We start from the raw sequence: 14,171 nt of genomic DNA, 5'->3' as shown, positions 1-14,171 counted from the left end.
ATTAGAATATATGACCAGTGGATGAGAAGTACTCCATTATGCCCGTTATTTAAATTTTTATCATTTTAGTTTTCTTTTTTTTTAATTCCACACTTAAAATATACTTTTCATACTTAAAAAATACTTTGCCAGAATTTAGTTCCTCTTAATTCTAACTCAAGGGTCTTTTTTTTGCAAAGAACAAGACAGGAAATGTTTTAGGCTTTGTAGGCTATGCTGTCTCTCTCCGTCTCACCTATGCAGCTCTGTCACTGTAGCTCAGATGCAGCCATAGGCAATACATAAATGAATGAGAGTGGTCAGGTTCCAATAAAACTTGATTTATGGACCCTGAAATTTAAATTTCATATGATTATCACAAGTCACAAAATATTCTAATTTTGATTTTTTTAAAAAACATTTAAGATGTAAAAAGCATTCTTAGCTCACTGGCTGTTGTTCTATTCTGACATATTAATGTAACATAGGCAACTTTATAATAGTGAATATATACAATCAATATTTAGTAATTTACATCTAATATCCAACAGAAAAATTTTTTTAAGTGTAAAACATCAAGTTTTCCTAGTTCTTAGTATTAATGTTTAAGAGTTTTGTGACCATGTGGGAAAAAAAAAAGGACTTCTGTGTCAGGAAGACCATGGATCTGAAACCTGGCACTACATTTACTAGCTGTGTCGTCTTGGACAAGTTACTTAACCTCTCTGAGCTTTAATTCTTTTCTACAAAAGAAGGATAATAATACTTTACTGGCAAAGCTTTTGTTTTAAATCATATAATGTATGTAAATTTGGGGCAATATAAACCAATATAATTCCTTTTCCTTAATTAATAATTCAATAATAATTAGGCAACAGTTTTATAAGGAAAATGGAAACGTGCAGTGTGTTAAAAGACTCTCCAATGTTTGGTCAGATAATACATTTTTCTGCATTTAGAACATGTAAACTGGCTACAGAGGCAAACTTTTAGTAATAAAATGTTAAGTGTACTTTGATTATTAAGGATATAGTCTCGGTGGCATAATGACATGAAATATTTAATGAATTTTAATGACTCTTTATGCCATGTGTTTATAACATAAGCTAAGCATTTGATGCACAATGTTTCCCATTGAGACTAAACTATTTTATTTATAATTCTGGGTTTTATTGATGGAATTTGATCACTTTATAAAATTATTATAATAAAACAAAAGACAAAAGCAAAAGCTAATTTAGTGGCTTTTCAAGATCTTTCCATTAACTTTAGATTTTCAAAAAGATAATTTTGATAGATTTTACTGATATGAGTGAGTTAATAGTATCACCTTAATATCCTACCCTACTACCTTGGTGCTGTTTAAATATATTACATTACTCCTTAAAGTAATTTTTAAAGGGGTTCATCACCTTAATCCTAATTCTGTAATTACATCTGCAGGTTTATATTAGAACCTAGATTTTCCTTTCAAATTTTTGTCACTTGTGAAATTGTTAAAATGAAGAACTGTCAATAAAAATATAATAAATACAATCATATCTTAGCATACAGATCAGTGGTCAACAAACTTTTTTTTGTAAAAGGTCAGATAGTAAATATTTTCAGCTTTGCAGGCCATACGGTCTCTGTTGTAACTATTCAACTGTGCTTTCATTGCACAAATGGAGCCATAGACAATACTTAAACAAATGAGCTTGACCATATTCAAATAAAACTTGATCTATGAACATTGAAATTCGAATTTCGTACAATTTTTATGTCACAAAATATTATTCTTCTTTGATATTTTTCAACTATTTAAAAATGCAAGAGTAATTCTTAGCTCACGGGCTATACAAAAACAGGCCGTGGGGTAGACTTGGCACTTGAGATGTAGTTTGCCAACCCCGATATAGATTCATGTATGCTACTTCATGTATATGTATATACATGCATGTAAATGCATGCCTGTCATGTGAAAAGTTACTTCCATATATAAGTAAGATTCTAATTTCCCTAATGGTGTCAAGATACATGATTAGCTATACTTTATATACAAAATACTTAGATTTATTGGAAGTGCTTAGGATAGGGTCTAAATGTGAATTTTCACTTTCTAACTTAAAATGTATCAGGTTCCTATTATATGCCAGGTTCTGTGCTAGGAAATGGGAACCCAATGACCTATAGAACATGATACTAGCCATCAAGGGACCAAAAGTCTAGCAGAGGGAAACAGAAAAGAAAATAATGAGTGCATAATGTGTTCAAGGTGGGTGCACAGCAGAGGGAGGGAATATTTGATTCTACATGGAGATTAAGAAAATACTTCAAAGAGGAGATTTGGGGGAACCAAGATCAGACATTCTGATTTGGGGGAACCAAGATCAGACATTCTGATTGGGTTTATGGTGTTTTCTATATTTGAAATCTGTAGAGCATAGAAAAGAATCTCCCAGAGTTTTTAATATATAGATGATTGATTCACATGGGATGAATTTGTTTCTGAGTATTATGTGTCTGTGCAGTAGAACCAGCTACTATTGTGGCTCTACTCTTTTTAGATTTTCTTTTTGGAATGAAAGCCATAAATTGGAAGCATCATCAAATTATTTTACAAAACTAAATGCTTCATGGATATTTAGAAATGAAAGACACTTGGTGCTCATAGGTTTCTGAGTGAAAAAATTGATTTAGAAAAACATAAATCATAAAACTAGTAGGCAATACTTCTTTCCTCCCTGCCGTGTTGTAAATTGTATCCTTCCTGATCTAACTCCTCCTGAACTTCTTTGTAGAACCTAAGTTGTCAGAGGTGGCTATGTGAGATTTTGTGGTTCAGGAAGGAGTATATTTGGAATTATATATATAGTCTTTTAAGTGGACACCAGTTTAAACACAGATCTCTGAAGATGAAATGTAAAATGTAAAGTACTTGGGTTACCTCTCTTTCAAGGGTTAATTAAGCCTAATATTGCAAAAAATGAACATTAGCATTAAGTTATGATAATAACACAGACTTCCTCTAAAAATAATTAATATATATTAATGTTATACTTGAGTTCTAAAGATAATCTGAGGGGACAAGATTAAATTTGCTTTGAAAATACTTGTATGAGGGTATGGAAGAAGGTTGGGATGTAAAGAGAGAAAATCAGTGATTTAGTAGCCATAGCTGACAATAATCTCATACAATCTTGATTTAGTCCACAGAGATCAATTATTTTTGAAGGTTAAAAATAAAACCCAATCATATCAATATAATAAAATGACTGACTTTTTTTTACTATTTGGCTTTATGAAAAACATCTAAGTTGCAAGTGGATAACTAGCGTGGAGGGGGCCTGGCAATATAATTATTTCTCAAAGTAATGGTTCTGTACAAAGTGCTATATGTATGTAGATTTTCCATCCCACCTTTTGGGAAATGAACCTTGAATCATGTATTTCGAGCATGTAGAAGAATAAAACCACAAAACTCTCTAACCTAAGAATTAAAAAATGATTGCAGCTTTTGAAATCAAAATGTTTATTTTGTAAGTTTGAATTTTGTTCATGAAGAGGATGCTTTTCTTCTATAGAAGGTTATTCTTTCCATTTGGTAGCATGAACTGTAATGATGTTGGACACAGTCCTTAAAATAAATTAAAAGCCCTGTTTAACTTCTGTGTTAACTTAAGAAAAATAGAATACAGTAAAAAAAACAAAATACATTTGAACATGACAGTGAATATACACTCATAAACTTTTGGAATGAGTATTTTTATAAGTTTTAGAAAATAGACGCATAAAACTAGATTTGTTTCATTGATGAACATCTTTCCAATACTGTCTTGCACATATTAAATGTGTGGAAACAAAAGCAAGACAAAAGAAAATGGAAAACATTTCAAATATATTCAGACCTGTAGTGAAAACGACTTCCATTTTTCAAACTATATAATTATCATAATGTTGACTTTATAGTCATTACCTGTTTTCTAAATATTAAGACAATTCTTTGTATTTTAACATCTTTTTAATAAATCAGCTAATCATATAAAGAATGCCCATTTCACTTCTCTAAGTTTTCTGTTCCTGAAAAAAAATTATTATTACTTAATATTACTTTCTTTCTCTATAAAAATCAAATCAAAATAACTTTGCATCTTACTCAAGAGATGTTTGCAGATGCTGCCCTCCTGTGAACATAAATTATTTTCTGTAGCAGCATGATTAATTTTCTCCCTTTTCCCTATTATTCAACTCTTACCACATATGAAAAATAAATTTGGATTAATGTGTAATGTTTTCCCCCAAATGTTAGCATCCATTTAACTATTACTTTTAAATCCATGTGTTTTAGTCCACTGAACACATCTTGATGTGTATGCTTCTCTTTATATACTTTCTAGTGATGCCTTTTCTCAGTTAAATGAGCCTCCTTTGTCTTTGACTAAAAGCAGACCTTTAAAATTTTAATGAGAGATGATTCCAGGATAATGAATGCAACCACAAACTCTCTCTCTGGCTTTTCTTCCTTCTCCTTTCAAACTCTCTCTCTGGCTTTTCTTCCTGCTCCTTTTGACCACCTGAAACTTTCAAATTGAGGAGATTATAATCAACACCAATACTAAGTTTTTGAAATCAAATCTCAAAGTTGGGATCCAAAGAAACAAAACTAAACCTCATGTCTAGCTTGGTTAGTTTTTTAGACATTCTGCTTCCCCTCTCCCCATTTCACAAGTGAAATATATATAACCATTAGTATTAATACATCTATTTTACAAATATTGCTATAGATTTAGACATGTTTAAATAGGAATTTAGCCATGATTAGAATTTGGAAGTTCTGACAAACTGTCTCTTATCTTAGTTTTGCTGGATGCTTTGGATGGTTCCTTTTTGTCATATGTCAGAAGTCAGATGGGGACATTGCATCATAGAGAGTAGCTTTTACACCTTCTAAACCCTACTCTGGATCATCACTATCCAGATGAAAGGAATTCTTGGTTAGTTAGTGCTGCCTGTGAGGCAGTGTGGTTTAGAGTTTGGATTCTTTCCAACCTTTACAGTTCGACTCTGAATCTTCCAGCAAATCTTCATGACATAGTTAAATCCCGGATGCTAAATTAACCCCAGAGCTCACTGAGGGAGGGTCCAGCCAATTCTCTTCATGTGGAAAGGGAACATAATCATTACTGCATGTTTCTCCATCATTAATTGCTTTTCTAACAGAGTAACGTCGCTGACTTGCTTGCTTGGTGGGTACGCTCTGAGCCCACTATTCTTTTGGCCATATTTGTCCGTGGTTGGCTAGTCTTCAGCTTTCTTCTTTATAGTTTTCTGCTTGCTTCTGAAGTTTTGAACTGTGTCATTCCATTTATGACCAGGAAACATAAGAGGTGTTAAGCAGAAAATAATTTAGTTTATTCCCTTGCTGCTGTGATACATGGAGCTTTGCCCACAAAGGGAAAATATGGTGTGACAAAATGGGTAGAGGCTTTTTCACTGCCCCTGCCAAACTCGTTGCATCTAATAACGACAGCGATGTATACCTCAGTGGCTACATCATTGCCAAGTGAGGATTCTGCCAAAATATACCACCTCAAAGGAGAAATAATATATGAAAGAGTTTTCAAAAGATACAATTACTGCTGTAGAAACCATCTCTTATTCTATGCTTATGTCTATAATGTATTAAAAATTGTTATACCATTAGAATAAAAAGCCCAACACCTTATGGCTCTTTTGGCTTTCGTAGAGCAGAAATTTACTGAGTGCTTCATTTTTCACCCACCATATGAATACACCCCTGGTTTCTGTATTTGCATATGCCTCATTGTATTCTTAAGCAATCTTTTTTTTTTAATGTCATCTTGGGAAGAATAAAATATAAGCAGTAAATCTCTTTGTTACGATTTGGATTAAATGTGCTAAAGACTGACTGACGATGCCTTTCTTCTGCCTTTTGACTATAATACCAGAGTGTGCTTAGGTGATTTAAAAATGCAAATACACGTACTACTGTTTCACTATGTAAGGATGACTGCCTTTAAAAGCCAGATTCGAGAGAACCAGCTTAGGCAGAAGATTTTTAGATTAAATCCTCTATAAATGCATGTCCATTTAGAAGCTAAATTAACAAAACTTTCCTCATCGACTTCCCAAGTTTTCTCTTGCATGCCCATGGTAGCTAGAAAAGCCACTAGTCGTACAGTCAGCATCTTCGATATAAAGTTAGAAATAAAACTCACATGTACTTATTCTTCTACGTAGTGTCTCTCCTTGCAGTCAAAACAGAGCCTTTGAACAGCAGTGAAACCACAACCACGACTGGAGATGGAGCGCTTGACACTTTTACTGGGTCAGGTAAAGCCTTAAGCTCGTGTGTTGTTCTGTACGCATTGGGGTCCACCTCATCCTCCTGGTGAATAAGCGAGAATTGGATTTTTATAAATTCAGCAATAAATTCGTTTTTTGGAAAACTCATTGTCATAAAATTATGCTTTTTTTAGAAATGATGTTTAGAATAGTTTTGCTGCATCTGCAGTTGACAGCAAAGCAATCCCCTGACTTTCTTATTAGAAATAAGCAGAACTGACTTCTTTCATAATTATTTTATACAGTGCTTAATTTAATTATTAGGTTGTAATTGTTAACTTTGTTCCTTCAACTTACCCATTTAAATGACATAAAAACTGCCTTCTCTCCAGCATTCGAGATGTAAAACTATCCATTTGATTCTTTCTAAATAACCTTGTTTCCTCTCTGGGTTTAAAAAAAAACCTTCCTGTGTAAGCAGCTGAGTGACAGGTATTAAAGGTTAATGGGCTGCAGGAGAGCACATGCTGGTCGCATTAGAACCCAGCCTCTGAGAGCACGACTTTCGCTCAAATGCTTCAAAGAGAACAATAGCGTGTCTTTAAACATCAATCCTCTTTAAATATAAATACCTGATAACTCCCAGGTGGGCACAAAGACACGCAATAAGTTGACTTAAAGATTTTTTTTCGTTACTATATTTGGTTTGGTTGATTATCTGGTGAAAGGACTTTTTTAACCTGAGGAGGAATTTGTATAGCAGAAAGATGAACATTGAACCTAGAAAAGTATTTGTGATAATTAAATCTTGGTTCTGTTATTCTACTCTAATATATTTTATACTTATTCATGTTCTCATATACAAGGATTTTATGTGGGTATGCTTCTCATGTAAAGAGAGCTGAGGTAAATCCTTGACTATAATGTCATTATAGCATATATTTGATTTTTATAGATACAGATGATCCCGTTTCATTGGTTCACACTGATTGGAAGCAGCTGCCATGTATTCACATAAATATTAGTACTCCAAACAGAAAGATATAATAATTTATACACTTTGTATAGAGAAGCATGTGTCCTAATTCACATCCTCTCTAGCAATTCTCTTGCCTCTTAGCAGATAAATAGGTACCAACTTACCCTAGCATTTATATTACTTACCATAACTGTTGTAAACTTTCTGCAAAGTAAATGTATGTATGAACACAGTTTTTAAGGATAGGAATGAAATTAAGTGATCGCTGACATACTTAAATAGCACACTACAAGTTAATGAAAGCTGAATGAAAAAATTGTGGGATGTTAGCTCCAGAAGGAATTTCAGAGACCTGCAATGATCCGTTTTATAGGCAAGAATATGGAGGCACAGAGAAGTTAAAGGTGGTTAAGGCCATACAGTCAAGGCCTCACAGGTGGTCACTTGTATAAATGATTCTAGAATAATGTCCTGGTCAGTCCAACAGTCTTTTCTTTAATACTCCACTGGAAAATATAAAGATGGAAAAAGAAACAGGTGTGAACTGTCAAGCCGTCTGGAATTTACTCATATTATATTTACAAATAGTTTCCCAGTTTTCTTTTAAGAATTATCTAGGGCTGTGCTGTCCAGAAAAGTAACCACTGGTCATATGTGGCTATTTAAGTCTAAATTAAATACTGTTTGGTAAAGCAAAAATTTTTTTATCTAGTCACATTAATTACATTTTAAGTGTTTAATAGTTGTATGTGGGGTTTTTTAGTGGCTACCATATTGGACAACTCAGATATAGAACATTTCCAACGCCATGGACCAAGTTCAATTAGACAGAGTGCTTTAGGTCAGGGATTCTCAACAGCACCACTATTAAAAACTTGGCTAATTTTTTATTGTGGGAGAGCTGTCCTCTGCATTGTAAGGTTTTTAGCAGCATCCCTGGCATCTATCCCAAGTTAACAGTAGTTTTCCTCAGTTGTGACAACCAAAGATGTCTTCTAGCATTTTAAATGTTCCCTGGCAGGCAAAATTTCCACCCATCCCCCAACTTCATCTCCCACCTCTCATCCCATTGAGAGTCACTAATCTAAGGTGTTACAGTAATAAGGGTAAAACCTCAAAATTGCTTGACACCACCATATGAGAATCTGATAATATTCATTAAAAATGTGTTTTAATTAATTTTCAGGACATTTTGAAGACAAGCACTTTTGCTAACTTTTGTATGCAGAAATGATGGAGTATAATGAGTTGAGTGCTTTGCATACATCTCTTGATTAATTAAATGACAATGGGGAATAAAAGGAAGGTCTCCTAAATGTATACATGGTATTCCAGAAATCATACTGGAAAGATTAGACTGTTCTGTGTAGGAACGGTCTTTACTTTGATCAGCATAATCTCAGATCACTTTAATCCAATTTTGTTGTTGTTTTCAATTATCTGCAGATTTATTAGTTAGAATAAAATATATACAGCTTCGTTAAGAAGCATAAACTTTCTAAGTTTTATGTAAACATAGTTTTCTGAGTCAAAGGTTTTGTTTTCTACCTAGAAAATGAACATATAGACATTAATATGAAATTTTAAAGGTTGAGGCTTTATACTGTTATGGATACATTATTCTAATGATATCTAGATTCATTCATTAGAGGGAAGAAGCATCCTATGTATTCAGATTTGTGTTCATATATGTGAGCCTTTTCTTCTGAAATAATTTTGTTCTTTGGCTAATTCAATAAAAGCTGAATGTTTCTTTTCATTATTTGATGTTTCTTTAGAAAAGCCTTGAGTTTCACAGTCTTGAGAATAACTGATTAATATAGTCTGAGTCTTGAGTGTACCACAATGAAGTTTTATAAATGAAACAAAAAATGTGGAATTGAGCCTTACTTAAGTATATTTCTGCTAAATAGAGTATAATTATTGCGAATCAATGAATCAGACTGAATTTCCTGTGCAGTACACTGTTGCTATTATGTAGTGTATGTTTCGTGCCCATAGTGTGAGAGAAAAGGCCTGTTCTCATTGAGTTGATTTGAAAGTCTTAAACATTCTTTATGTTTTTAATAAATAAGTAGAAAATGAATGGTTCAGTGGTCCATGTATTTTCAAATATGCATAGCAAATTCACTTAAATTTGGTTGCTGAATATATTTAGAACATAACACCTCTAATCATATTCAGTGATTGTCAAAATTGATTCATAATATTCTTGAAAATATACTCTCTGCATTATTGCTATGAAAACTATAATATACTCTCCATACTCAGAGCTTACAGTCTCAATAGCATTTTAAATACATTAAATTCTATGTGTTTATGAAGCAATAGATCACAAGGGTACTTAATAGCATTTGGATATAGAAATATATCATGTTTCATAAAATAGTTAGCAACCTAAGCCTATTTGTCACTTTTACAATTCTAAAAGTTTAGCTCCAGAATTATTATGAACAACTTAGAAAAGACATAGTACTTTGAAGTATAACTATGATTGATTAGACTAAACTAATTCCAGCACTGCATTGTATACTACTTTAATCTTTTTGAAAAGTGAATGAACAGCAGATGGCCTAATAAAGACACTCTGTGTGCTTGCCCAGTATGGATTGGCTCTGAAGGGACTGCCTTAACACTTTGGGGTCCATATATTTGCAATACATCTGTCTTAGTCAAGGCAGATGGTTAAAGGAAAGAGAAACTTCCAAACTTTTGGATACATTCCAGTTTGGGACTGCATGTTTGGCTGAAATGTTAATAGGACCTGATTTTCACCTTTAAGTTCTTCTCAAAAAAGTACAATCTCTGATAGTTCAAAATATATTTATAAATACGATTGCTGCTGCTTCTTGCAGTTACTTTTTTTTTTTTTTTAATGTTGCATTATCACCCATGCTTTCTGTGTACATTCCAATTATTATTAGAATTATTTGGACCCTGCATTTTTAACTACTCATTGGATTGGCAAAATGAAAGGAAAGAGAAAACGATATCATTTTACAACTTGAAAATGAAGATTGAAACATCATATTTTTCTTAATTTTTATTATATTTTTATTAGAATAAATACGCAGGAAGAGCAATATATTTGGAATTTAAAACATAAAGTCTGCAAGTTAAAAAATTTACCTTTATATCATGAAAGCTTAATTACTTATAGTCAAGGATATTTATTCATAGCATATTAATATGTAAGAGCATGCTACGGATTTAAGAAAATGGAGGAATGATGAAGGGAAATGATTTGTGAAAAAAGTTCGTGTCATGCTCCTAGCACACATGTGAAACAGCTTAATTAGAAGAAAATGTTTAGGCATCTGTTTCTGTCTAGAAAATGAATGAATTTTCTGTTTAGAAAATGAATGAATTTTTTGAAACATATCTCTAACATAGCCATTTCTTGAAATAAGTTTTGCACACTCCAGTGAAATATATTTATAAAGCAACCTTTTTTTTGCACTGGTTTTTGTGTCTTACAGTAATAACAAGTAGTGGCTATAGCCCCAGATCAGCGCATCAATATTCCCCACAGCTGTATCCTTCCAAGTAAGTGGTCAGTAGTCTTTCAGATTTGTTAGAATAATTTTCCAGCATTATCTTGATTAATCATGTTTACACAATATAACAACTTTAAATCAGGATATATTTATGTATATAAATGTTATAGATAAGCAGTTGAATTGATAGATACTTGGATAGATTCATTGGATAGATTAGACATTAGGTAAATACCCTTCACAAGTCTAGGAATACCCTCACTTATATCTAGACAATTGCTTTAATTCTGGATATTTATATACTTTGAGGAAAGCATCAAGCTCAAACCGGAATACACAGATTTTTTAATGAAAATCAAAAATGCTGACTAGTTTAAAGAAAATCTAAAAAGATTACATTTTATTCAAACATCAACACTTCATAATTTGTTCCATCATTACAATATTTTTTTTGGATTTCAAGTTCTAATACACATTTTTGAAAAATATGCACTATTGCTTTTATAACTAATGTGGTCAACTTTCTGAGGGCAGTGGTAGAAATTTCAAGTTTAACTACATTGGGTGTATATCTGAATTTGGTTGCCATCAGCCAGATGTGTCAAGATTTTGGATTCCTGATCATGTACATTTAAAAGTTATTTTCCACAGCAGCTAGAGTGTTTATCCTTAAGTATAGGCTAGAGATTGGATATCCATTTTGGGAACATTCCATAAGATGTGGCATGATGAAGGGAATGGCATTCCATTTCTTTTCGGGAAGCTACTTTTTTATTTTTTTAAATTTTATTTATTTATTTATTTTTACGATTTCTAGTTCTCTGTAGAGAATTCTTGGTAGGGCCTTTAATGACCTTTGTAGTCATTACATAGCATTGGGTCATGCATGGTAACAGGAAATATGCTCATGAGTGTACTAATTAACTGGCCTGGGCTTCACTTTCCTCATCTACATATCCGTTGGAATACTATTTCGAATATAAGCAATATAGGCCTGGAAGAGACTTTAAGTGTGATATCTAAACCAAAGTTTTCTTTTCACGGGTGAGGTGTAGACTTAGCGAGTTTAAATTATTTGTCCAAGGTTAACTAGACTGGTTTGTAGCAGAGCCTGGGCTCCTGACATTCAGACTCCTGTCCTTTTCCATATTGTTAAAATGATATTATGGATAAAGAAGAGGATTACTTCCGGGCTATTATCAGGTTTCACTGAATCTAAGCTGTCTGAATTAATATGCAGTCTTTGTTGCCACAGTAATGCTATTTTTCTGATATTTAGGCCCTATCCACACATTCTTTCTACACCAGCAGCTCAAACAATGTCTGCCTATGCAGGCCAGACTCAGTATTCGGGGATGCAGCAGCCAGCCGTCTACACAGCGTACTCACAGACAGGACAGCCCTATAGTCTGCCCACTTACGGTATTTCACATCTTCTCTCTTCTTCTTTGGTTATAAGCATGTAATCCTGCTGGCTAGTAGTTGTATAGTCTAATATATTGATATGTTACAACTCAGAAGTAAGATCACTTTACTAATGAAATGGGTTGCACATGGCGTTTTCCAAACAGATCTGGGCGTGATGTTACCAGGCATCAAGACAGAGGGCGGACTCTCACAAACTCAGTCGCCGTTACAGAGTGGGTGCCTCAGTTACAGCCCAGGGTTTTCTACCCCACAGCCAGGCCAGACACCTTATTCTTACCAGATGCCAGGTAAGTACCACACAGGGAACATGTTATGTGAGAAAGAATGCTGTGAATGAGACTCCTTGGCTTCAGACTAGGAATACAGAGTCATGAGGACAGTTTTAAATCTTACCACTGCTCACACGACATCATCAGAAAAGACAAATAACTAGGAAGAAACATGATGAAAAGAGTTCAGTATACATCAAGAAACATGACCCTTATCAAAGTTAAATATTTAAGTTTAAGTTGCATAAAATTGGCAGGAAACTAAGTCCAAGCAAAGCAACCACCAAGCCAGTCGCCACGCCAGTCACATGTTTGGCATCTATTTAAGTGATTTCAAAGATACATGACAAAACCCAGTATTTTCTTGTCAGGATTCCTTACATACGTAATGCTGTTTTGATTAAATTTAAAATTGAATTAGCACTTCTCTAAGTCCCATTTATTGTTGAATAATTGAAAATTTTTTTGTTCATTTCTAAAATACCTCTCCCCTGTTAATACTATATTTCTTGAATAGGAATATTTAGATAATTTGTACCTCCGCCTTAAAAATTTTTTCTCCATGTACGATCATTATTTAATTTTTCTTTTTGTTTTTGTCTCCAATTAAAAATTATTTTTGAACATCGTGTAGTAGTTGCAGAAAATATTTTAGTGACATACTAAAAACATTCAAAGGTTATTTCCTGTCTGTCATTTTTTCTATATGGTTCGTCATAGTTTGGGGGCTATATTAACATTATTCGAACCAACTAATATTGCCATTTTAGTTGACTGACTAAAATGAAATAATTACTTAGACCTTTTTGGCTGAAATGACTGGTCTCTTTTTTCCTTATAACGTTGGTAGATACATATATGTATCTATATGCCTCAACCACAATAAGCCACTGTGGAAAATGCCATAGAGGCATATCCATTTATTCCCCAGAATACTTTCATATCGGATATTCCAGGCCATGTCAGTTTGTGCTGATTACCTAATACTATTGCTATTCAAGACACATTGATAAAACAAATAATCAGCTGCATCAATAGTCTTTTATTTTATTCCTTAACAAGTACATTCCATGAGAACATTTTTTTTTGAATCTGTAAATTGATAGTTCACTTGTTTTTGCTCTAATTTAAAAAATAATTAAATAACTTTCAGACCTTGTCGTAAACTCTTAGAAGGTCGTCAAACCTTAGATGATTGCAGTATAAACAGTTCTCCCTTGGGTCTGAGCCCTAGCTCACAGCATTTTTTGTTCTAAAGAAAGGACATAGAGGAACAAAAAGATGGGGAGCTGGAAGCATGAACTCTAAATGGATTCCATGTGTTTATTTCCTAAGCTAACCCCAGCCAAATGTTTAAACTTGAGTAGTTTTTGTATGTATATGCAGTTGATATGACCACTGGAAAGTTCCAGTAGTTTCCTGGAAGTAGTCTCAGTATGGATAATAGCTTATTCTTTGAGTACTTCTGTACGTGTAGATATTGACCCTTGAAGGTTAGCCGAGTCCTTGGTAAGACTGTTCCCACAAGCTCCTGTTTACCTCTATAGACTTCTAAAGAAAAGACTTTACCTGTTGTCACAAGACAGAGCTAAGGACATTTTCCTTAGAAATCTCTCAATTTTAAATCTCACTGCCTCAACAACAAAATTTAAAATATATTTCATTGAATTCTGCAAAGTGAAATATTTTTAATATTTTTCAAGAAATATTTTTAAAATGCAATTTGTTCTTTAC

At 33.2% G+C, this 14,171-nt stretch overlaps 1 protein-coding gene across 20 annotated transcripts in view; it reads left to right on the top strand.

Moving 5' to 3' along the window:
- Nucleotides 1-14,171, top strand: part of EYA4 (EYA transcriptional coactivator and phosphatase 4) — a 293,920-nt gene that overhangs the window by 225,197 nt on the left and 54,552 nt on the right. For all 20 annotated transcript variants that reach the window (XM_059941173.1, XM_059941171.1, XM_059941172.1 and 17 more), the window contains 4 exons: nt 6,220-6,312; nt 10,723-10,789; nt 12,020-12,162; nt 12,312-12,455. In XM_059941173.1, coding sequence (XP_059797156.1) covers nt 6,220-6,312; nt 10,723-10,789; nt 12,020-12,162; nt 12,312-12,455 — 447 coding nt within the window. The remainder of the gene's footprint in view (nt 1-6,219; nt 6,313-10,722; nt 10,790-12,019; nt 12,163-12,311; nt 12,456-14,171) is intronic.

This window comes from Balaenoptera ricei, chromosome 12, assembly GCF_028023285.1.
Source record: "Balaenoptera ricei isolate mBalRic1 chromosome 12, mBalRic1.hap2, whole genome shotgun sequence".
NCBI classification, from domain to species: domain Eukaryota; kingdom Metazoa; phylum Chordata; class Mammalia; order Artiodactyla; family Balaenopteridae; genus Balaenoptera; species Balaenoptera ricei.
This window is presented reverse-complemented; position numbering and strand designations above follow the sequence as displayed.